General features: G+C 41.4%; 2 protein-coding genes across 3 annotated transcripts; both read left to right on the top strand.

The window, feature by feature from the left end:
• The first annotated feature begins 706 nt into the window (after positions 1 to 706).
• On the top strand, positions 707 to 12,791 carry LOC136428477 (BAG family molecular chaperone regulator 3-like). 2 transcript variants are annotated; one of them, XM_066418027.1, is made up of 11 exons: positions 707 to 837; positions 1,266 to 1,368; positions 3,356 to 3,427; positions 4,074 to 4,175; positions 5,628 to 5,722; positions 6,167 to 6,351; positions 6,875 to 7,048; positions 7,688 to 7,928; positions 8,353 to 8,430; positions 8,666 to 8,749; positions 9,348 to 12,791. In XM_066418027.1, exons 1-11 carry the CDS (start codon positions 776 to 778, stop codon positions 9,478 to 9,480), a joined length of 1,329 nt encoding a protein of 442 aa, XP_066274124.1. In that variant the 5' UTR covers positions 707 to 775; the 3' UTR covers positions 9,481 to 12,791. The 2 variants fall into 2 exon arrangements, with proteins under 2 accessions (XP_066274124.1, XP_066274123.1); XM_066418026.1 differs by having other exon boundaries at positions 7,685 to 7,928.
• Positions 12,792 to 13,896: 1,105 nt separating this feature from the next.
• LOC136428476 (keratin, type II cytoskeletal 78-like) lies at positions 13,897 to 23,792 on the top strand. Its single transcript, XM_066418025.1, has 5 exons — positions 13,897 to 14,974; positions 20,061 to 20,121; positions 20,439 to 20,615; positions 21,274 to 21,399; positions 21,832 to 23,792. Exons 1-5 carry the CDS (start codon positions 14,145 to 14,147, stop codon positions 22,093 to 22,095), a joined length of 1,458 nt encoding a protein of 485 aa, XP_066274122.1. The 5' UTR covers positions 13,897 to 14,144; the 3' UTR covers positions 22,096 to 23,792.
• Positions 23,793 to 25,227: the final 1,435 nt, after the last annotated feature.

The following is a 25,227-nucleotide window of genomic DNA, read 5'->3' as shown; positions in this document are numbered from 1 at the left end:
CTAAAAGTTGCTCAGAGTCACTGACGAAAAGAAGTGGATGCTACTTGAAACGTCTGACCGTTTCTAAAATCATACCCACTTGCTTGAGTAACTGTTATTTGTCTATTTATGCCCATGTAACGTTAGTTTATTTTATTTCATTATAACAGAGCTCAGTGGGAATGCACTACTCAGAACAAGCAAGATGGCATCAGTTGCCACCAACACAGACATACTTTCCATTCCGCAATTTGCATTATCTGTAACGTTACATACAAATATTACTTTCTGCCAGCCCAAAGTTATGTACAAACAAAACATCCGAGTACCTTTCCCGTTTCTTGCAAAGTCTCTAGCAAAAACACCCCTTTGAAAAAAACGCTATGAGACCCAGCTTTCTCTCACTCCTTCCCGAGCACAACTGCTATCTGTTTTGTTATGTTATGACAAAAAAAAAAACATGACCATGGGCCCATGGCCAGTTCAGAACAACAAAAACCGATACTGGAAGTTCCGTTGCAATATCAAGGAAAGTCGCTAGGAAACCTACGCTCTAGATTTTTTTTTCGATCGGTCAAGACCTAGCCAAATTCTGACTATCATAAAAATTCATCCGCATTTTATTGAACCATACACGTTCTACAGACCATACCAAATCTGTCAGGCTACGCAAACGACAGGGCGTGCGAAATATGTAGCTAGTTTCTATCTCGAAGGAAACAGAATCGTCTGCCGACAAATCGTCTGCTCACTTTCCATCGGAATTCCTCTGTGGCATTCTGCACATAACAACATCATGGCGGCCCAACCCTTACCTCATGGCTGGGAGGCCAAATATGACGCCGGAACAGGACGATAGTAAGTCACCTTTAGGCTAAATATAGATAGTAAGACTTCGTGAAGATGTTGTAGTACCTAGTGGTGCGTATAGCAGCATTTCTGTAGCTGTGTTTGGGGTAGAAACATGGTTGTTTGCCACACCCCGTTTCTCATGACAGCCTGTCGTCTGCATACAACTTGTGTTGTTGATGACCTCTCGGTCGCTATTTCTGTAAGGTAGTAGTTTTGGAGTCCTGAAGTCGGAAGGCACGTCTGATGAATTATTTTCCTTCCAAACAACAAATTGATAAATGTAACATGATATTTTGCAGGCCCAGAGCAGAATTTCTCTGTTTCCCTGGCATTATTTGTCTTTCATCTGTTATAAATATGATTATGTTACCCTGATATTATAGTTTTTTTATACTTCAAGTTTCATAACAACAACATCATATCTTCTCCTCTAGCTTTTTCATTGACCACATCAACAAGAAGACAAGCTGGACTGACCCACGATTCTCCATGCAGGTGCCACAGCCGCAGCCAGCTGCACCCAGGTCACCTGCCAGGGTAGGTACAGGTGCATCAGGTGTTAGCATTCAAATACAAATTAATTTGATGTTGCCTAATACATGTAACGTTGGGTAACAAAAATTCGGGATTTTTCCGATAATGGTTGACTGAAATCAATCTAGCAGAACAATAAACCATCCTTTTTTTCTATTATTCTGTCAGTATCATGTACTATCTTTGCACTAATCATATATATGGTAGATTTTGTCTCTAGTCGTGCTGATACCATAACTGTTAATATTTCAACTTGAAACTACCGTCCGCCGCACGCACAATGGCGGTGTTGTCGGACAGGGGTGAACATTAATTCGGGAGAGAAGATTCGTCTTGAATATCTTACCGCTAATTACATTTTATACAACAGCTATTCGTTCCATCCTTGGCTTGAGGAGAGTGCTATGGATATAGATGTGTCCAAGTAATAAAAAAACACGAAAAAACGGCCGTACCGCACGCATCAGGCCTCCGGGAACAACCCGTGTGTTGAGTCGGTAGAACGTCACTCAAAGTTCACCCCCACCGTCATGGAAATTTGTACATTATTCATCGGGGCGTTAGCTGGATGCCGTAGAAATGGTCATGCCCGTAGCCAGGGGGGGTTCGGGGGGTTCGGACGAACCCCCCCACAGGCTTGAAGGTCCACTTTCACAGGCTTGAAGGTCCACTTTTCAATGTTCAATATTTTTTTCAAGGCGGACTTAATTTGTATTTGCATCACCAGCAAGGCCACAGAGGTTAGAATCCTAGAAAAAACCTGCTCGAGCTCACTTTGACTTTGTCTCTGATTTTTCCTCTCAAATTCTGTCAAAAACACAGGAAATGACCTTTCAGAAGGTTCAATTCTTAGAATTTGAAACGCTCCAGGGTCCACTTTGTAACGTCCAAGTTTGTTTTTTTTCAGGGCGGACTTATTTGTATCACCAGCGGGGCTGGAATCCTAGAAAAACTGCTAAATTTGGCTCTGATTTTATTCGTTGAAATCGTCTCAAAAACATTGGAAATGCCATATCAGAAGGTTCAATTTTTAAAATTTACCGGGGGGGCATACCCCCGGACCCCCCTAGGAAGCTCGCGCCTGCGGCGCTCGTCTTGCGCCTGCGGCGCTCGATGGTCCCTCAAATATTAAAACGAACCCCCCCACTCAAAATCCTGGCTACGGGCATGATGGTAATACTACTATGTCCATGTGTTTCTGCTTGTGCTAAGAGCAAACTTTGAGGAAAATATCGCCATCAGTCCACTATCACACACAACATTTAGACAAAAAGTGTTCCTCGCAAACGTTTGTCGTCTGCCGAATAGCAGGATTCTGGGTAACGAATATGGCGGCGGGAAAATTCACCGTAATGCCGTAACCATTGGTTGTAGCAACAAAGAGGCGTTTTGATGATTAATCACACTTAGAGTCCAGTTGTAGGTTACCAAAAGAGATTCTAATTAGTTGTATTGTAAATATTGTGTTGAGCAGGAAGCGGATGTGACATTTGTCTGTGAACAGTGAACAACTATGTAGTATAATTCTCCCACGAAGCCCTCAGACTGTGACAATAAGGGACGGAGAGTTTTTGACGTAGCCAACTTCTAATGCATGGTTATCGAAGCTTTTCAGACAGTGTTCTGAATACGTTAGTCTGTCAAGTTTGCATTTCTAACGGTATTACTGATGTTGCATCTAGCACATATCCCTAAATACACCGTTTTCGAAAAATCCCGAATTTAAGTACCCCGCGAATTTATGTTACCCAACGTTACATGAATATACAATTTTTATAGGCAAAGTTTGACAGGCAAAAATTTGAAGAAAAAAAATATACATGTATTGGCTATCTGGTACATGTACTTCAAAACCAGACGCTGGTCTCTAAAAACTCTCTTTATACTGAAATATGAATACATGTGGTCAAAAATTTGCAGTAATTTGCAATCTACTAATCATGTAGAGACTGACTGCTTAAAAATCATTTTCAAATGCTGTTTCTAACAGAGCCCTCGGCAAGAACACATCCAGCTGACTCCAGTCGCTAAACCCAAGTGTAAGACCTGCCATGTCAAGGAGGTAAGTCTTAGTTGTTTGTTTGTTCGTTTGTATGTTTTTTTGTTTTGCCTTATTTTGCATATGCCAATTTTGCATGTTAACAACGTATTGACTTAGGATAGAGACTAGACAGGTCAATTGCCTTTGTGTTCAATTGATACTAGTAGGTGAAAAATGGTATTAGTTAAGATCCCATTAGCTACTTCTGGCTCTGGCTTGTTTTTAGATTAGAGGCACTTTTGTGGGACTTTCTGTTTTGTCAGGTTTTCTTCTTGTCTGCCAGCCAAGTTTTTCTTTATCGCTTATAATAAATACACATAAAAGAGGTCAAAAACAAGCTGGAGCCAAACTTCTTCTTGGAGAGTATGCATGGCCTTTTTGAGGCTGTAGGTACAGTGGGTTGTTTGTCCGCTGTGCCTTGGGAATGATATTGTAAGACTGAGCCTATCCCTCTCCTACCACTGCCTTTTACTTCCCGACCCCAAGTCAGGTACCCATTTTTACACCTGGCTGGAGTGAGGAAAGTCATTCAAAGAATTTTTCCCAAGGACACTACGTCTAACCAAGAATGTCAGGAGTCAAACCCAGATCCATTAACCACTCAACAATCAGGGCCACTAAAAGTGCATTTGTTTCAATTGATACATTGTGTTGAATCATCCTACAGGTAAGTCTTTCAGGGTGGGAATGCTGGAACTGCCAGCAGAACAGACGTTCACAACAACAACAACAACAACAACAACATGCAAGAGAGCAAGAGCAAGAACAGGTTAGCATGGTGTGTCGTTTGATAAGGATAGTAGTTGATTATTTGACTCTTGAAATATTTTCTGTTACTATGAGTACATGTCCTTGTATCCCTACTCAACATAATGTATGTCCTCAGTATGTTTTGTATTACACCTGACTTAGACTCTTTGTGTGTGGTATTCACTTGTTTCTGTAGTGTTTCAGTACCTTTTTTTCTACATCTGTCCCATAGGCATAAGCACATGTGTATTTATGTAAGAATTAGTGACCTAAACATATATTTCATAATGATAGTTCTCTTCTTACAAGTCTTCTTATAACTTGAATTTGATTATGCCTTGGTAAAAAAACAGGACGCTCTCATTTACAAGTTTCTTCATAGAGTAGTTTGTAGCTTTGTACATGTTACTTACATAATTTATGTAAATACTGCTCTAAAATCAAATGGCAAAAAGCTTACAATATAGGTAAATTTTTATGATTAAAAATTAACTTTGGGAGGGATGCCATGGGGAGCACTAGCATTCTTCAGTCACTATTAGCACACTATTTTCTGTTTGAGACGTTTGAAGGGATGTTGGCATGTCCACAGTTGGAAGACTTGCCTCCCCGTCCCCGCACTGCTGCCGGCAGGGAGCTACATAACCTCCTACAGGAGGGCTTTATGGCTGTAAGGCTCTGCTGTGATGGGTGCAGACATTTTTCTGTGTACTCTTCTGTATTGTGAAACTATTACCCGGGTCACGGTTTGAATTGCGCATGTGGACTATATGCTCGTTCTCATTTATGTCGTTCTCATTTATGTTGTTCTCATTTATGTCATTCTCATTTAGGTCGTTTTTAATACGACTTTGTCTTACTTCGTCATAAAAACGAGTTGCACAGCACATTGGCCACAGCCATTTGTACATTTAAATGAGAATGAGCGCCCCTGAGACATAAGCAAAACACTATCAAACATGGTCTAGAAAAGAACTGGTTACAAATTTGGGCCTTCACATTTTCCCTCGAGCATGTGCAGTTCAAACCATGAATTGGTGTGTTATCTCTCTTCTGAAAGTACATGTAGGAGTGTCTGTAATGATTTTTAACATGTCTAACACAAACCTTTTGAGAGTGATTTTCATTCAGGTAGTTCCCTTTTACTTGAAGTGTGGTCCTTTGAGTCTTGCAGGGAAAACAAGTTGCAATGTGCTGTATCAACATCATTGCAAATTCCCTTCAAGTTAACGTCTTTAACTGTCGATTTTGCCTAGTGTGGTGTAACACATTACTTGTGTTTTGCAGAGTGGACAATTCTACACTGTCATTTCTTGGAAAATGTATTCAGTTTGATTAAATATGTTCTAATATCATTCTCAAAGATAAATACAGTCCAGTACTAAGTCCCTGTCTGATGAAAGTTTTTTTTAAAAGGTAAAAATCATTCCTTTGAAATACGAAAAGTAAAATTATCTGTTCTCATTTGCAGGATACATCCTTTACCATTGATGCTGCTGCACTGAACAGACTGTGTAATGCCTACCCTGCTGCCAAGAGAGATATCATCAGTACAACACTTGAGCTGTATGTTTGTTTTTAACCTTTTGAAAAGCAAGGACTTGCGTTTGTAATGTGATTCACCGACTACGAGAAACAAATGCATCACTGTGATATATGAATTGATTGCTTCTCTCCCATGTAATAGTGTTTGTTTTGAGTGTGTTTAGTTTAGTTTAGTTTATCGCTATTTTAAACCAATAGGAAAGCATTCGTCAACAAGTGTATTACTAGTAAAATTATGCACGGGAGGAACTAAGGTGCTAAGGTAAGGTGTTACTGGCAGTGTCAAGCCAATAGCAGAGAATATACTAAGTTGTGCTCATTCACTGATCTAGATGTTGGAGGTGGCTATGGAAAAGTTGTACTTCCATGCATCCAAGTTTTTAAAGAAAGGCCTTCTCTATAGTTACATTGTTAAGAACAGCTGCTGGTATCTCTAATGATGACTTCCTCTGTTGTTGTCACCAGTCTGATGAACGATGAGCGAGAGACTGCGGAGACGTTGGAACAGATGGGGTACCGTAAGAAAGGCACCACCCCAAAGACTTCTCCCACAAAGACTACCCCCAAGAAGCCCTCTCCTAAGAAGACAACCGCAGCACCCAAACCAGCCCCACAACCTCCACAGCTTAGTGAGGCCCAGAAAAATAGAGGTATGCTTCTTTGTGTTGTTTGTCATTCCTGTCCTTCTTGTGTCCATCTTATCTTTTACTATTTTTGTACACAAAAATTTAAATGTTGTAAACCCTACATTTAACCATTATGGTTATCAGAGAATGGACAGATCATGGCCCTACTAGTAAGTGAAGCATTAAGAAGAACAGGAAACCGAGAAGGTAGAAAAAGGTTACGCTAAGGGATAGATGAGATGAGAGATGAAAGTAGGGCTCTGCTCGCTTTGCTTTTGGAAGGTCGAGAGTGCAAACCTCAACTAGGTTTAAAAATGGTACATACTGCTCACTTAGCACCTATGAGAAAGAGTATATGGAAGTTGAACACACACCACTACCAATGGACTAGCTCCCTGCAGTGCTTGCACATCTGTGTGGCCCAAGGGCTTGTCATAGATATTCTATTCAAAGAGATTCACACTGCCCTATTCACCAAAAAGTACGGAAATGATTTTAATGATGATACTTAGCCTTGTTCCAAACATAAAGTTTTCTTTTTTTCCAGTGAGGTCTGAGGTAAAGGCCCTGTATCCCAACATGCCCCACACGGTGGTTCAGATGGCACTGGAGTCAGCTGACTATGACAAACAGAAAGTTGTCCAGTTACTGAAGTTCATGCAGGAAGACCAGCAGCCTTCTTCATCTAGGTCCAGATCTTCACATGTCACTGAGCCAACAGGTAGGAATATATTGAGTGTTCACATGTGATGTCACTGCTGCAATGTTAGTTGGTTGAACCTAGAAGAGCCAGATGACCTGTAAATTTGCATGTTTGGGATGTGTACTACAGTACTAGTGTCATTATAGAACCTAGAAGAGCCAGACCTGTTAATTTGCATGTTTAGGATGTGTGCTAGTATTATTCTGATGTACAAAATAGAACTAGAAAGGTAACATGTGCAAGCAAATACACAAAAACATATCATATCAAAAACATATTTAAAAAAACTGCTCTGTTTATTCTTACTGAAACACATTCATATACAATCAAACCTCTATTAGCAGTCACCTTTGTATTGTAGCCACCTGGCCATAGTGGTCACTTTTTGTTTCTCCAGCATGTACATGCCATACATTGTACAGTGATATAATGTCTTGGCTGCGCCTGTTCATTTGTTCTTACCAGGTCACTAGTAGGTGGTTTCTAACTGGCTGGCTGTAAAGGCTGGCTGTGTTTCCATTACTGTAGCAGTGTGTAACTATGGCGCTATCGCAAAGTCAAAAGCACAGCAAACACTCCGTTTTCTCCTGACAGTGAAATTAAATCACAGCAAACTTAAATGCATTTACAGTAATTATTGTGTTGTTACCATAGCAGGCCCCGCCCGTACCACCTCCCCCGCCCGTACCACCTCCCCCGCCCGGTTTGACAGCAGTAGTGGGTCCCGGCCTGTGGAGTTCTCCAGCTCACACCGCGCCCCCGTGTTTGGGGACGACTCCGCCAGTCGTCGGTCCCAGCCTGTCAGGGTTCCCGAGTCCGACTCACACCGTGGACCTGCGCTGTCCAGTAGAGCGGAACAAAGTCGGATCAAGACCATGGTTGGTGGATCCAGCTCCAGGCAAGTATTAACACTTGTTTACCACTTGGAACACAAGTTTACCAGTCCTATAAAATACTGTTAATCTTTAAACTTTAAAATTTCAACAGCGAATGGAAAACACTCCAAAAACCTTCTTGTTCCTCCTGCCAAGAAATAAAATCATGAGAAGATAAATGAACTCTAAGACTTAGAGCCAGTCATCTTCATGTCTAGAAGCGGGCAAAAGTGTGAAACACATATCAGTGAAAAAGATTTACACAGTTAAATTCAGACAGAACTTTCCAAATATTGAAACCAGTTGATCAGCATAACCTTTAGTTGTCTCAGAATGAAGATACAATAAAGATCTTGTGCCAATAAAGAGATTGCCACTTGTTATCATGAGACATGAACAAATGTTACTTGTTTGAATTTGCTCAAAGTTGTTCTTCTTTCCCTGCAGCTCTGTGCAGTCCAGAATCAAAGCTTCTTCAAAGCCAACAACTCGTGCTACAACCACAGCTAGGACCACACATGGAAGGTAGTCTTGCAAATATTAAAATTGTGTTCAATTGTTACAAAACACATAAAGAAAACCACAAGTAGTGCACACATGGAAATTAAAGTATGTATAGAATCATTTTTGACAAAAAATCACTGTAATTTGTTGGAAATTTATGATGTAAAGCGTTTACTTGCGCTTGCAAAAAAGTGAAGTCAAGATATTGAATTCATTAAATGTTGAATACATGTTGAGTCCTCTCATGTGCCAACAGTGCGGGCTATTCCTCCCCCCTTCGGAACAAGCCGAATGGACCAGACCACTCCCTGCTTAGTGGACCTAACAGGGAACTTCTCATGTGAGTTGTTGTTTTTTAATTTTGAAAGATTTTGACATTTTGGGTTATCATGGTGGATATTGTTTGAATAACTTTTTAGTGACTAGTCTTTTGCACTTAGATATATTTTACTTGTAAAGCAGCCTGATTTAGAAAATATTGCTCTCCTATCTGTGTAGCAAACGTCTGTTAGGTGCAGGTTCAAAATGCCAAATGTCAACGTACCAGTACTGTACCTGATAAGATGATACTCAAGTGCATACTTATTTTGTGACTTGATGGTGTAATTCCTGTCCAAAGATGAAGCTCTTCAAAAAGAGGAAAACATTGTATGAGTATTGAAGTACATGTAAACAACTTCTTTGATTTGAGATCCACTTGCGAAAGTAGGTTCTTTGCATGAGATACTGAAAGTATACATAATAAACATTGTATTTACTGTTTCTGTCATCATCAAAGACCACAGATTACCTTGTTAAATGGTTCAGGTACAGGTACAAATCCAGACCTGCACTTAAACCATTGGACCTGTACCTGATGTTACGTTAAGGTATGCAGCCTTGTGTACTATATTGTACAGATATCTAACCTTCTTCTGAACACTGTTGTACCTATATAGGACAGAGTATGTAGAGCAGTGTGGCCCCAACCCTGAGTATGTGAGGGGGCCAGCCTTGAGAGAGGGGGCCAAACCACACCTTGCCAAGGGGCCAAACCCTGAGCTGATCCAGGGCCCCGGCCACTTCAACTGAACATCACTGCACCTGTGTAGAGAGAAGAACAACAAGTATGCTCAAAGTTAGCTACATACGTTTTGAACGAAAGCAAACAAACATATAGTACCTTTAGGTACCATCTGCCATTGTTATTATTCAAGCTAGATATGTATATATATACTCAGGGCATTTTTCTCTATAACCACTTTTTTTGTGTGTGTGCCTTTTTTTCATGCACTTGCCACATAGTTACGTTGTACATGTATGAACAGTATGATATATGTATAGGTAGTCAAGGTACACACAAGTAGTAGATGTAATACAGTATATCCCATACATTTGTAGCTAGTAACACAATAATATGTAGTCTCTGTACATGTGAATGAAGATATTGATTGTATGGCATTACGACGTAGCTAAGGTTGTCTTTATGATGACTGGACTGAGTTGTGTATCTTGTGGAACTGAATGTACAGAATATTTGCATATGCAGTATACACATGGTTGAAAATGTTGTGTCACATTGCCTGTTGTGTCTATAACACAGTTGTCTATGTCTAGGTAGGTACATGTTACTTGCCAATTTTACATGAAAACAAAGCTGCATGTACATATTTGTTGTTTTTGTTACCATACTCCTAGAAAATGAGCATGTGTGGATCAATTTGTTAGAAAGTTGTGAAAAGAGAGGAAGATTTGAAAGAGAAATAGTGAGGACACAATAAGAAAACAAGATTGTCAGAATCTTAGTGCCAGGGACCTTATTGTAAGATGCTCTACATCTAGTTCTGTGGGAAACAAAACTTTTTATATTCAGAAAACTTGAGGACAGTTGGAAATCGAAAGTCTCTGTCTACATTCTGTAGAGGAGTTTATATCACCCCCTGGGTGTTAGGAAAAAGTGACCAAAAAACAAATGATTATTTATGTAAGGTACAGTTTGTATTGAAAGCACTGGTTCATAAAGGTTTATTGTAAACTGAAAGATGCTATTTCAGATGGCAAGGTTGTGCATGGTATGATGATTTGTGTATATAAGATTATAAGATTCTCAATGATAATCAAGAAAATGAAGAGTGTGTAGCTAATTGAGAAAAGAGGAGTCATCCGAAAACAGTAATGGGTAGAACACAGTATTGGAATGGTTAAAATACCACCTACTATAGTGGCTAGTAGGAGTTTGTGATTTGTGTATGAAGGACTCTTGGGTTATACATTTTGTACATGTAGCTATTAATCCATTGACCAAGGGTAATGATTCTTTTCTGGACCCTTTAATAATAATCCATTGGTTCTTAACCCAGGATGTGACTTCTTTTAAAGACCCATTTGGCAGTAACTCCCTGGAAGGGTAGTGATTTCTTTTGTAAGAGAATGCTTCCCATTTGTTTCTTGGGACTTTTAAAGCCCAGGGTAATAATTCCTTTGCTAGAAATATCATAGGTAATAATTCCCTGGGACTTTTAGTTAAGGACCCCCTAGGTAATAATTCCTTGGGACTCCACCTAGGGTAATAATTCCTCTCTTTAAGACACACACACACCCTACTTAGGTAATAATCCCCTGAGATTTGATCCAGGGTAATAATGCCTTTGTTAATGACCCATCAGGTAATAATACCTTGGTACTCCACTCAAGGTTATAATTCCTTTGTTTGGGACCCCTTGGGTAATAATTCCCTGAGACTGACCCAGGGTAATAATTCCTTTTTTTGGGAAACCTTTAGGTGATAATTCCTTAGATCCATCTAGGGTGATGATTCCTTTGTTCAGTCCCCTCCCCCCAGGTAATAATTCCCTGGGACAGACTCAGGGTAATAATTCCTTTGTTCACATCACTGTCAGGTGATAATTCCCTGGACCCATCCAGGGTAATAATTCCTTTCTTCATGGCACCTTTAGATTCCTTAGATCCATCTAGGGTAATAATTCCTTTGTTGGGGTCAACTTTAGGTGATAACCCCCTCGACCCATCCAAGGTGATAATTCCAATGTTCGGGACACCTTTTGGTGATAATTCCCAGGGACTGACCCAGGGTAATAATTCCTTTGTTCAGGGTCCTTCCACGGTAATAATTCCTTCGGACAGACCCTTGATAATAATTCCTTTGTTCAGGTCACTTTTAGATGATAATTCTCTGGAACTATCCTGGGTAATAATTCCTTTGTTCAGGATATTTAGGTGATAATTCCCTACACAAATGTCGGGTAATAATTCCTATGTTAGGGACACGTTAAGGTGATAATTCCCTGGGACTCACCCAGGGTAATAATTCCTCTGTTTTGGACACATTTAGGTGATAATTCCCAGGATTCATTCCCTGTATTCATCCAGGGTATACAATTTGCTAATGACCCAAAAGAAGACCCTGAGACTGATCCAGGGTAATAATTCCTTTGTTGAATACACCATCAGGTGATAAACCCAACAGAGGTTATCATTCCTTTGTTTTTGACACATTAGGTAATAATTCCCTGGACTCATTCAATGTAATACTGTACTACTGTTAAAGACCTTTTTGGTAACAATTCCTTTGTTAAAGACCACTTTGATAATAGTGGTAGTTTATAATCCCTTTGATAACGAACCAGAAGTGATAATTCCTTTATCAATATTCTATTGTAACCATCCTATGGGTTTACACCCAAGATGATAATTCCTTTGTTAAGGACCCATGTTTTTTATGTTTCCTTCTCAATGGACCCAAATGTGATACAATGTAGTCTATTTTATGAAATATAAGGACCCAGAGGTGATAATTCCTTTATCAAGGTAAAATTTCCATTGGTCGCAATCCATGTTAAGAGGTGATAATTCCTTGGTTGGGACAGAAAATTATTACTTCTGCACTCATGTAATATTTCTTAATGATTTCATAATGTAGATGTCAATTCCTCTAAGTTTAGCTAATGTTACACCAGATTTCTGAATAGAAATTTTAATATTTGTCTACCAAGGCATGGGCAGTTAAACATACAGTTCTCACATTTGCTGCTTGTTTTATCACAAAAGGATTTCTTTTATTGTAAAAATGTGTTACCATATTTATCCGTCACATGTACATGTGATATTTGTACGGCATTATATTTTGAACATGCTCCATGTATGTAAACCACCCTTTTGAAACATGCATCTTTCTTTGTCACTACTATATTCTTTTTATACTCAAGTACAAGTACAGCCTTAGACCTGTGGGAGAAATTAATAAGCATAATGAAAATGCTGACATCATTTTGTTGTATCCAGCCAACATCGCTTTATACCAATTGATGCCCCTGATTTGAGTTATTGCTGACAAATTTAAAGACACTGCAGTTTTCAGAATGATTAAAGAATCCTTCCCCCTACCACACGATTGCTGTCTTCACTATTGTTTATGCTATATTCACATACTATCACTCAAATGCCATCTCCTGCCTCCTTGTTTCCTGGGAATTTTATCCTATTGTCTCCTTCACTAACAGGCGCACAAATTTCAGTTTTGTAAGAGCAGTGAAAGAAGAAGTGTACAGTCGAGCCCACCGGCCGTCACTGAACAGAGACGGGGGGCGACACAGGTTAACTGGTGCTTACGACCCGTGTCTCCGTTGTCACGTCCTATAGTCTTCTTCATAAATTTCAGTTTGCGTTACCCATCTATGATTTTGGCAGATCCCCACATATATTCAAATCAGTCATGTACACGAGTCAGCCCATGCCCCAGAGAGAAAGTTGATACCTAGCAAAGCGCCATGACGTCACACCATTGAAATATTTATGACTACGTACTGCAGCATATGATGGTGGTTTAAACTCAGGGTTACTGTCATTCTGGTATGTCAGTTGGCTTTTTGACAAAGGACGGCTTTGAAATTAGTAAAAACGAATGGAGTATGACCTTAGTGTCCTAGGAGACATGACGTCGAATGTGATATTTTTAAACTACCATTCTTTGATGTCTTATTTGACGATTCTGCTTTTATGTAAACGTATTTTGATATCGTGTTATCTAATTCGTGGTTTCTTAAGCATACAGATTTAAACGTGTCAAACATAAAGCACTATGACGTGCCCAATGATCAAACCCAACCCAAAAGGACCCCAAATCATTACTCAGTGAAAGTTTGGCTTAAGTTTTCAAACAACGTACACAATGTACGGTTGCCCTTGGGCTATCCAGTGCAGGCCCCGTGGATTGTTGTCTTTCAACCTTTAGGTTAATCGAAAGGGCGCAGTCGTAGCTATTTAGTGCCAGTAATACATTCATTAATTGGTGGGCTGTACAGGTTGCCATGATAATCATGGGGCCGTGAAAAATTGAGATGCTCATTTGACAACTAAGAACCCTTCCCGTTCTCACAATATATATACATATATACATTTCTGCCTAAATAGATTGTTGGTTGTCACATATCTTTGAATGTATATCTGCAAATGCTATCTGAGTTTTACAGTGTTACAGAAGGTATCCAGTCAATTGTTAAAGGACACGGGAGCTTTGATACGTGTTGGATGTCACCGCTCACGGCTAGCTCGCATGACCTCATGATTGTCCGCTGTTCATCTCTGCGACCTGCGAATCTCAGTCGCCATACTCTGGTCGTCTTACCGGTTCTGCTTAAACGTACTCCCCGGGGCTCTTGTTAATAGTACGTTTAGATGGGACGAGATATAAGGTTGTTTTTCGGGTGAGAGGTATAGACCGGTATGCTAGATAAACGATGAGCTACCCTAGCAATTACCACCGGTCTGGGCTGGCGTCGACGCTAGGCAATCTGTTCAGCTTCGGCTCAGGGTCGCGGTCACAGTCGGTGTCGTCCCGATGGGCTGGGACAAGCTTTGTCCGGGGCTCCAGGGAAAGAAGAAGCTACACAGGGTCGACTCGTGCTCCTTCTCGGGCATTCGACTCGGGAACTGGCCCTTCCTACTCTGTACAGACGGGCTACACGTCCCCGACCAGCCCGCAGTCAGTCAGTCGGACCTACGGAGCCGACACGAGCCGGATCTACGGAGCAGACACCAGTCGGGCCCGCCTGTTGGTTAGAACCTCCAGCGCGCCGTCTCTCCGCGCTCACAGCCGCCGCTCCAGCGGGGAGTACGCCTCCTCCCACCGACAGGAGAAACCGCTGGACTTCGTCCACATCGAGACCAAGCTGAATGGCCATGTTTTTGTTGACGGGGAGCAAGAAAAAGTGGACATGGACGAGGTTTTCGGGAACAAAATCCCCATATCACCGCCTACGCTCTCCCCCGTTTTTCTGTCGCCCAAAGCCGAAACCCGACACTCTCAGGTGTCGCCTGACGTCCTCTTGTCCCCCCGAACCTTGTCCCCTCGCGCTCTGTCCCCGGCGCCCCGCGCTCTCTCCCCGGTATCCCCCCGCGCTCTCTCCCCGGTGTCCCCCCGTGCCTTGTCCCCGGTGTCCTCACGCGCTCTGTCCCCGGTACAGTCCAGTATGACGTCCATCAGTGCCAGGAATGTCGAGGTGGACGTCAATGCCCACATTCGGCGCACAGAGCAGTTGGAAAGAGACCTGGACCTTTACAAAAGCAGGTACGGACCTCTTTACAAAAATCTATCAACTGTACACAATTTACGTTACCAACAGTCGATAAATCTGTGTGGCATCTTCAACATAGGAAAGATTGTCTTTCAGTACAATTGTTTTCTAACTTCTATCGAAAATTATGGACATAGGTTGTTGATAAATCTAATGGATACCACTCTTGATTCACGGTAAACGGTATGAAATTAAAGAACAGAAAACAAATATAACAGCCTCCCGTTTAATTTAATTCCAGTTTAATTTGGGACTACCTCCCACATTTCAGCAATCTTAAACCTAAATGGCTTAATATCACATCAGGTAGGTAAAAATGAAGTTAAAAAATATGCAGCAGCCATTGATGGACCCTTGTAGATTAGCCCAATTCTGGGAAATGGAGGCAGAATTCTACAGAATTCCGGGAACTGGAGCCAGAAGTCTGGGAAATGGAGCCAGAATTCAGAATTTATCAACATGCAGGTAGAGAGAGATGATGTGCAGAAAGAAAACACAATGTTAAAGGAAGAAAGCACCGAGTTGGAAGATTTAAGTGCTGAAAGGTATAATTCTGCAGAATTCTGATTTCAGTTCCTAGAATTCTGCAGGAATTCTAGCTCCATTGTCAGAATTCTGAGAAATTGTGCAGAATTTTGCAGAATTGTGGAGAAATCTGCGGAATTCCTCAGAATTGGAACTCCAGAAATCTGCAGAATTCTGAAGAATTGGGATAATACCCAATGGCTGCTGCATATTTTAAACTTCATTTTTACCTACCAGATGTGATATTAAGCCATTTGGGTTTAAGATTGCAGAAATGTGGGAGGTAGTCCTAAATTAAACTGGAATTCCCCAATTAAACTGGAGGCTGTCATATGTTTTTATCTCAACATGACAAAGTGCCTTGAAGGAGAAACATGATAAAATCTATAACACAAAACAAAAGCATTTTGAATATAAAACATTAAGCGTAACAAATTGATGGTAATGAAAATGGTGATACAATGTAATTTCTGAAATGTAGGTTCATTACAATATTGGGTATGAAGTTAAAGAAATCACTGTTGTTCGTAAAGTTCACCCTTAACATGTCGGCAAATCTATTGTACACCGGGGATTTGTAAATACGGGAAACAACACAATAGCGGTAAGCCGTACAGGAAGGCACGATTTGATGGCTCGTTGGAGAACACATTCACTACACAAAAGGGAGAGGGGTGGTAACAGATAATTATCTGATATTGCTGGTTAGTAACTTATGTTATAGCATAATCCAATGGCGCAACTTTGTTTCGGTGCTTTTGTTTGTAGATTGTGGGCGACATAACTTGAAAAGTTATAGATGGATCTTTATCATATTTGCCTGCTAGCAGCTAGCTACGGTACTCCGTCAAAACGTTTGCTATTTGTTTATGATGGGAATTCATATTTGTGACATATATCACTTAGGTCGATGTTAACATCATCATACATAAATGATGCCAATCAGGGCATACTATCTACAGTGAGACAATAATCATTCTACGAAGATATGAGATCATGGAACTCTCTCCTTTGTTGTTCTATCGAAAGGAATGCAAGGCGAAGCTTCGAAGGTGTTGTTGGTTTTGTCCATGTGTTTTCGACTGACAAATAAAGTCTCGCTTGGAGCTATTGTGTTAGAGCGACCTTTGATGACAGTCTAGGGCACGATGACCTTGATGATAACCAGGTGGCAACACCGGTCTATTATGGAATACTATAAATAAAAGAGGGTCACTCCTGTAAAATGGTTCTCTTATATCACTTATGTTTGACAAGAAAAATATGCAAAACGAAAAAGTTATCAACGAAGACCGATCCCATAACCACACCCACCTCTGTCAAAACGTAGAAATGCAAAATAACAACATGGAAATTCTAACATTTGGCAGACATGCAGGCACTTTCTCATTGGTTGAGCCACTAATTGCCACTCTACTATATTGGTTGAAGTGCTAATTGTGATGGACAGTCAGGATCGGCCTATCAAAATGATTTGACATGTCTGTATTTTTGTCTTTTGACAATTGATTTTACTTCCCCAAAACTGTATTTGATGAAGAGGCGAGGAGCTTGATTTCAAAAATCATTTAAATAGCTATAGACATTGGCATCGTATGGCCTTCATGTTGTGGTTGTTGACGTCATGACTCAAGTCTGGAGGTTCTGGGCTCTAATCCCTAGCAGCCTCTCGATGTTGTGCCCTTGGGAAAGGCACGTGCACTTTCCTTATTACACTCAAGTGAAAATAAGTACCTAGCTTTGGATAGGGACGTCCTCTAGATGGGATGTATTATAAGAGGAGGTCCCATGTTTGAAGAGATCCCGGACACCTCGAGTACGTTAAAAAACCCACCCCACCCCACCTTGGTCTGAGTAGTTCGAAACATGTCACGAGGGAGTGGTAGATAAAAGGTTACCCTCAGGTCTTACAGGACAACTTTAGACGCCATGTTGGCCGGTTTAGTGTGTGACCAAAATTTACAATCATACTGCATGAAAATGTAGTCAGAGTTTTTGCTTCATTGAAACCAACCACACCTATCATGCAGGTCATTAAGTTTATTTGAAGGCCGCTGTCTTTGATCATAACCTCCTTGCTCTGATTTAGACGCAATAGTAAGTCATGTGAGTGGCAGCTGAACATCCTGTGAAGGTTTGGGGCCTTCAATGGGTCAGTGCACTTTCAGAATACCCCGGGGTGATGTGCGGCCCAAAGAATATCTTTCGATAGAGCGAGATAGCCTAAAGTTACATGATGCTTACATGTAACGTCACAACTTGCAGACAACCGTGAATAGTTGCTACAACCAGATAGGTTCGGTGGATGAATACGACATGGTTACTGGTTGTTCACTGAACGCACAATGGTTCATCTTTTGGTTTTCTTTGAGTATGCAGAGGCGAAGGTCAGGTACATCATGTATGTTGAAGTGGAGGAGAACCAACTCTTTTGAACATTGCTGACGTCATGACTTTGCAGTTCGTACACGCCTTTAGTTAACCAACCAACATGGCGGACGGTAAATGACGTCACGGTCATGTGACCGAGAAACGCCAATCCGAAGAGTCCTATCTCAGACCATAACTTTGGGAGCAAGTCGCAGCCTGCAAGATGTCAGTGTCAATGCTATTGGAGAAAACTTTCCAAATGAATCCGACAACATGCGACATAGGGGATTGCTCCAAATCATCACCTAGCTTGCTTCGTGATTTGAAATAGCCGTAACTAAGATCCTCCCAAATTCTTTACGTTTGAAGTTTGTCAACACAGCATCTGAGAGAAAAAAATCTAAGAAATGCATACACTGTGCTTGAATAACAATTTTCGACAGGCTAAATAGAATTACTCACACATATTTAGCCTGAACAATGGGTCATTTTTACGATCTCTACGGCCAGCAATCTTCCTATCATCACTGGAACTTAGCCTGTCATTTTGTGTCCTTTGGGGTGAAAATGGGCGACAATAAAACAGGAGAGGATAGATATACATGTACAACATAGTTTTCTTAGGAACACAACCTTTTTTTTAGTTTAGACAATCTATCTGATGTCTTCATCGATGTAAAATAAACTTGTCCTATCTTGTAAATTGTACATCTATGTGAGGGGTCATACCATGTCAGGTTGGAGGGGTGAGGGTACATCGCGAGTCATGTCTGTCTGTAATCATTTGGTCAATAGACTTACCGTGTGTGGTACCCAAAGTTCAAGGACATGGCAGTTGCTGCAATACGGTGTCTTTTCGAACGTGAAAAGCTACGAATACTGGGTAATTTGAATAAGCATTGGATGGTATCGTCATGCGACAATGGTGAAGGCATGTCTACAAACATCGAAACGGGACGGCCCTGCGTTTTTGTGTTCTAATAAGCCACGAAACATGTTGTTATGTTGTAAACAACCTTTGTAAATGTACCACAAACAGTCCTTCACACATACCTTGCCCAAGGCAGGCACCCACCGGGGTCATAACTACAGTCACACCTGGGGGGGGGGGAATCACCTGGCGCAGGCAACTACCTGGAGCAAGCAACTTACTCCATTCGCAAGTCAACGGTTAAACAGTCCAGCCCATTTTTACATAGTTAGCACCACCCTGTACTGAGCAACCACCTGTTCTCAGCAACCATTTTCCTCAGTCCCTTGAGTGATTGAATCAAGGTTTCACTGTAATGTTACATTTACTAAACGCGGTGTCTGACAGGGGAAACCGTTTGCATGTCATGATTAGTACGCCAAAACGTGGCATCAATCTCTCTTAAATATGTACAACGAACTGATCAAAAACATTTTTGTTACGCAAAGGCCAGACTAGCGGCCGTCGGACGACATTCCGTTGTTTTATTAAACAGACCCTGACTGTCCATCACAATTAGCAGTTCAATCAATCGGAGAATGACAATCAGAATAACCAATGAGAGAGTGGCTGAATGTCCGTCAAATATGAGCCTTTTCTTTCAATGCACTGGGACGCATTCATAAACGTACCTTGATAACCATAATCATCGTGGTTTTGTTAACTTGCTGGTTAGGGATATTGCTTGACTTTGAATGTGATCTAGAGCAATAAATGTGTTACAAGCACGTTGATATATGAAGAAGGGCATACCAGTGAGTATCTAAGTAACATAAAGCCTTCAACTACATCTAACGTTACATCCTGAAGTGCAATCAAATGCAGTTAATATTCTATCGCTTTTGGGTGTGATATCTATCATTGTACTTAAAGATACTGATCACTTGTTGTGAGTAAATGCACTGGAAACAGACAAACTGAATCGCAAAGTTGTACTTTATTACTGTGTATTTTTTAATGATTACAGTGTACTGTACTATGAGTATGACCCCGGGCCGGGAAGGTTTATGGTCAGCTTGCCACTGTCTATGGTCAGCTGGCCACAGTCATTTTGGCCTCGTCTTAGGATGGATGTATTTTGTAGAATTCAAGATGTTCAACAACCATTTAACAGGATATATATCGGTCTATCCCAGGCCAAATCAAGAACAAAGAGGAGACAAGTTAACTACGTGTTAACAAACCTAACACTTGTTTCTGCTGTTCGATCCCAGGTATGAGAAAGAGTCCGGCATCAGGAAAGATCTAGAGAACCAGCTGTCAGAGGCTAGAGAGGTTAGTAACCAAACTATAGTTATTGAACGATTGGTCAGATGAACATAACTGATATGTTGCTCCAGTTAATGTCAAATTTCTGTCAGTATATACAAACCTATGCCCACTAATAAACCAGAATCTACCCCCAACCTATTAGCCGCTTTGGGTACGGATTTTCAGCTCGTAACCTCTAAAAATGATTTCTACATTGAAATATTCCCCCGTTCGCTACACGTATTTTCCAATGTGGCAAATTGAAGTCACATTTTTGGCGACACCTCTGGGCGGAGGGATTTTAGTTTTTATTCCAAACATGTACTTTTTATCCACGCTAGGAGATTACCGCTCTGTCCGGGATTAACCGGCGACTGAAGGGTGACAACGAGGCTCTAAGAAAGCGGTGTCAGACCGACGAAATACACTGCAGCACCGGCCTCATGGACATGCGCAGTCACTACGAGAAGGTCGTCAGGAACACCAAAAAGGACCTGGAGGCGTACTACATGGAGAGGGTGGGTACCGGCTGTGCAAAAACAGCAAACTCCAAGCAGATGTGTGGCTTCGGGCCACATTTACAAAGAAAAACGTGCACCACTATAGCCTGAAGTCCAGCCTTAAGGCCTTATTACCTTACGTCCGCTACCCAAGCTCTGCTCCTCGCCGAGGAGCGGAGCTTGGGTAGCAGACGTAATATGATAAGGCTGGACTCTAGGCTAGCACCACTACGAATACGCACCGAAAACGCCTAACAATTCATGCAAAACAAGCCGGAGCCATACATCTATTTTGATATCATAAGAAATGTACATACGGAAAACAGAGGAGGCAATAAAAACTAATTTCGAAAAGGAAGAAAGATATATAGAAAAGGATCCTTATAGGAAAGGAGTGAAAAGAAAAGGAGGACGAAAAACATAAGGAAGAGATGAAGATATATGCGAAGTTTCATCATTGTAACGGTACTGTTCTCTTTACTACGTCACAGCTTTCGATATTGATACAATTGTCGTCAGGCTAGTTGCAAACTAGTGATTTACGAAGGCCTAGAACGACACGTGCACGGAAAAATCTAGAGATCGGCGCAAAACCCTTTCTCTCGCCATGTCATTTTGGGCTTACGTATATGTTAGTACGTTCACGCCTGCGCTGATGTTTATAATATGGCCGCAGGTTCGACGTGTTACCGATGAAGCCAAGCGGCACGCGGTTGAGTTGGGGAGGGTCACGGCTGACTGGAGGGAACTGTCGGAACAAATCAGGAGTCTGCAGACGGAAAACGACCGGCTTCGGAGAATGGTAGGTGTTGGCATTTGTTGCTTCTAATCGGCCTCTAATTTTTCGCCTTATACTTTGGTTCGTTAACATTATTAGTTTTGAATGACTGAGAGTAGTGTACGATTCATAAATGAACGGTCCGAAAATGCATTAAAGGGTGACAAAGTAAACCGCAAACTCTTCTTCAGCATATGGAACTTTTATGTACTCAAAACCATACAATCACTTCTATCAACGTTACCACGATTCGCACGGCTTTGGATGTGGTGTGTTTGATGCTATGGGCCCTTACCACACTGGCACCTAGCGGAATTAGCAAGAATCACAGTAGCATCAGACATTTTGTCAAGTTCCTTTTCGTTGGCTGTCTTTGAGCTTCCCAAAGAAAGAAAACTTATTCATAATGTAAAGTTGTAAAGTGGTGTTTACAATGATCTCTTCTCTCCTCCTTAGGCTGGATTCGAATCCTCCTCCTCCCCCTCAACAACCAAGACGACCTCAGGGGTTGCAAAGTCTCCCACTAAAACCGTCACTTTCAAGAACGGCCCCCTACCGGAGTCCACATCAAACGCAAGGACAACCATGGTCAGGGTCAAATACGTAGATGCTGCCTCGACGTCTTCAAGTTCTGACGAGGACGACACTGAGACGACGTCAGTGCGCGCCAAGAGCAAGATCAGCTCCAACGTGAAAATATCTAAAACTAGCGATGTGTAGATTACTTCAAGGTGTGTAATATAACTTTAATATCAGCGTGTCCAGGACGCGCCTGTGAAAGCAGATTTCAATAGATCGGGTTCTTGGTGTCGCTGATAAGTTAGGATATTAAGGCTAGTAGCCTGGGATCCAAGACTTTTGGCAGGGTGGTACAGGTTAGCTCTTCGGCACCAGGGCCAACATGACCCCGAGGAAATTTTTTTGTCTCAGCCCCCTGAGGAAGATCCTTTAATAACAAGGATTTAAAAAATGATTAGGTGGGCTTAGTTGGCCAGGCGGAGATATATAACATGTATAAGGTCATATTACGTTATAGAAGCTTACAGGAGGCCCAGCCTGTAGCGTTGGGAGGGACCGGGATGACCAGGTTAGTGTGCTATCATGTAGGTCGATGATCGTTGATCGTCAATGGTGAAGTTTGTTATACGTCTTACCACTTTGCATGAGGTAGATACTGCTGCAAATTTGATGAACTGACAGTTGGACGAATCTTTTTTTATGAGAGGATGCCTTTGACAAATTTGGTGCTATTTCTGTTTCAAGCAGTGTGCGCCCCGAAGTTTCACTTTCACTTTAATATTCAGTTTTATTAAAGCTCTTCGTAGGGTGGACTCATGGTGGTAAGAAGGAAGACACGTGTAATTGAAAAAAAAGGTACGATGTTAGTTTACATATAAATCGTCGGTGAAGTGGTTGTCAATATCATATTTATTGAAAAACAATTTATCAGATATCTTAATTTATTCATAACATTATATTACCCAAGGAATACATATATTATTCATCTATTTGTTGAAAGGTGTCTGTGACGTCTTTAACTTCGCTTTACTATAAGTTTAATTACTTTGGGTATCAGAAATTGAGCTGAAAGCAATATGTGCCTAACGCTTACTACTCTCGTGACGTCATTATTTTCTGTGCACACCAGTCTGTCAGTATAGACCTTTTTACGAACCCATTATATGCCGGGAACACGAAAGGCATTATGGATAGCGCGCAGGGGAAAACGGCAACATCATAACCATGACAACATAGACCGTACTGCACGCGCACTGTGTCCGGTCTATGTTGCCATGGCAATGATTTTGTTTGCCCCGTCGCTACCCATGATGCCCCAGGTTTCCCAGCATGCAATGGGATCCGGGAAAAAGTCGGACAAAATTGTTGTCATCTTCTCGGTTTAACAAAGTAATCTTGTGTCTGAAGGTGACAATATTTGGCAATTCCATCATGCATTCGAGAATATCATAGAGGCACGTACATGTATGTCAAATGTGAAAGCTGTAATGTAATTATAGTTTACCCGCGCCCTTTCAGTCTTTCTCCTGGGGCAAGCTAATCAGAGACGGCTTCTCATCAGATACCACGGATGTCTTTACCAAAGTCATTGGTTTGTTGAAAAAATGGCTAAATAAGGAGAATACCATGCCAGCTTCGGAAAGTAGTCTACAGGGTTGCCAACATGCCTCTGGCATATCATTCGCTCTTTTTTCAACAACCCAATGAGTCTGGTAGAGACTAGATTTTAATATCTAGCGAGTTGAGGTGTTGATGGGTTTTATGTACCGATAAAATCCATCCGTCTGATTAGGCGTGGCCCTCCATTACATACAGAGCAGCACGAGCAGAACTAAGCATGTCGTGTTCCATATACCGTACGTATATGTATGCATGTAGCTGTTTCCGAATAAAAAAACGCACGCAAGCCACAGTTTTGAGCGAAAAAAAACTCACAACGTGTATTTTTGATGTTATATCTATCATTTATATTTATATTCATTTATATAAAAACCAACCCAGGAACGTTTTCTAAAAATCCTTCAAATACCGCGATGACTTCTTTACAAGACAATGACTCATCGACATGCCTGAAAAACATTGCAACTGAGGCACCATATGCACGTTGGTCAAGGGATAAGCAGTGTCTAGTTACTGTTAACAGTTGACTTTTCCATTTCGGCAATTGATTGATAAACGCAAATCACAGGTAGAATAGCAGTATCAAAGCCATGCCACAGTCATCCATTTTCTAAGCAGATGTTGGGTGGTAATTCAAAAATCATCGTTACGTTTTCCTAGCTGTCTGCCTCCCTAACTACGTATACAAACTACCTCCGTACCTAATATCTAAGCAGATATAGGAGGTAGAATCGGTACGATTTCCTAGTAAATCTACAGAGGCAGTTTGTAATAGAAACGGGTAGCAAGGAAAACGTAACAATTGTACCTACCAACATCTGCAAACTTTTTTTTCAACCGCTCGCATCAGTTTTGGGGGATCCCAGAGGATGTTATCCATATAATCGAATCAACATGGCCTTAGGCTGATCGCATGTGGTCTCGCGTATGCACACTTCGCCCTGGGTACGTGCTGTACGGAGCTAGTACCGAGAATAATTGATTACCGGCGGGGTTTGTTAAGTGGGAGGATGTTATGATCTTATCCGAGGTACGCCGCGGGAAGCTAAACATTCTGTACCCAGGAAATATTACCGTGGCCTTGACAGAACGCGGGAGTGTTACCTCCACGGCATGTAAGTAATTTGTACCCACTCGTGGGTATTAAGAGAGTAGACAGCACCGTGACACCATTGATCTTGGTGCCTGAGGTCAAGTTCGGTGAGTGGTGGTATTGAGGGAACTGCGGCATTAGAGACGGACCAGGGAGGAGGGGAGGGGCGTTGATAATTTTATTGCAGTTGTTAGATCCGTAGTCAATGCAAATTTCGTCTTCTGTCGTTCTGCACTTTTTTATGGGCGAAGGTCCTTGTGAATTTCGTTTTCAGTGGGGGCCAGCGTCTCTCTCTTTCTTTCTTTTTTCTCTCTCCCTCTCTCTCCCCTTCTCTCTCTCTCTCCCTCTCTCCCCCTCCGCACAAACGTTTTGATGTTTTGTACGTTTCTAGATCTTTCTAGAGGCCATAGTCTGTTACTCAGTGCAAAATCTTCCAACTTCCTCCTAATGATAGGCTAATCACAAATGACCGTTCATGCTTTACATATAATCCACAGTGCATATAATCTACCATAAACTGATTTTTGTTTGAGCCCTGAGGGAATACCGGCAGATTCTATTGCAAAGTTCATGTCTGGTTTCTATTCTCCACGGTACGAAGATCCCCATCATCTTGAATT

This window comes from Branchiostoma lanceolatum, chromosome 2 (assembly GCF_035083965.1).
Source record: "Branchiostoma lanceolatum isolate klBraLanc5 chromosome 2, klBraLanc5.hap2, whole genome shotgun sequence".
Lineage (NCBI taxonomy): Eukaryota > Metazoa > Chordata > Leptocardii > Amphioxiformes > Branchiostomatidae > Branchiostoma > Branchiostoma lanceolatum.
Note: the sequence above shows the minus strand (reverse complement) of the source record. Positions and strands in the feature narration are given on the sequence as shown.

What these genes read in the sequence shown, in the direction of transcription:
- LOC136428477 (XM_066418026.1), top strand. Translation starts at nt 776, where the DNA reads ATGGCGGCCCAACCCTTACCTCATGGCTGGGAGGCCAAATATGACGCC. An exon ending in GACGCCGGAACAGGACGATA is followed by an intron (nt 838 to 1,265) that starts GTAAGTCACCTT and finishes CTTCTCCTCTAG; the next exon opens with CTTTTTCATTGACCACATCA. An exon ending in AGACCTGCCATGTCAAGGAG is followed by an intron (nt 3,428 to 4,073) that starts GTAAGTCTTAGT and finishes ATCATCCTACAG; the next exon opens with GTAAGTCTTTCAGGGTGGGA.
- LOC136428476 (XM_066418025.1), top strand. Translation starts at nt 14,145, where the DNA reads ATGAGCTACCCTAGCAATTACCACCGGTCTGGGCTGGCGTCGACGCTA. An exon ending in CTGGACCTTTACAAAAGCAG is followed by an intron (nt 14,975 to 20,060) that starts GTACGGACCTCT and finishes GTTCGATCCCAG; the next exon opens with GTATGAGAAAGAGTCCGGCA. An exon ending in AGGCGTACTACATGGAGAGG is followed by an intron (nt 20,616 to 21,273) that starts GTGGGTACCGGC and finishes ATATGGCCGCAG; the next exon opens with GTTCGACGTGTTACCGATGA.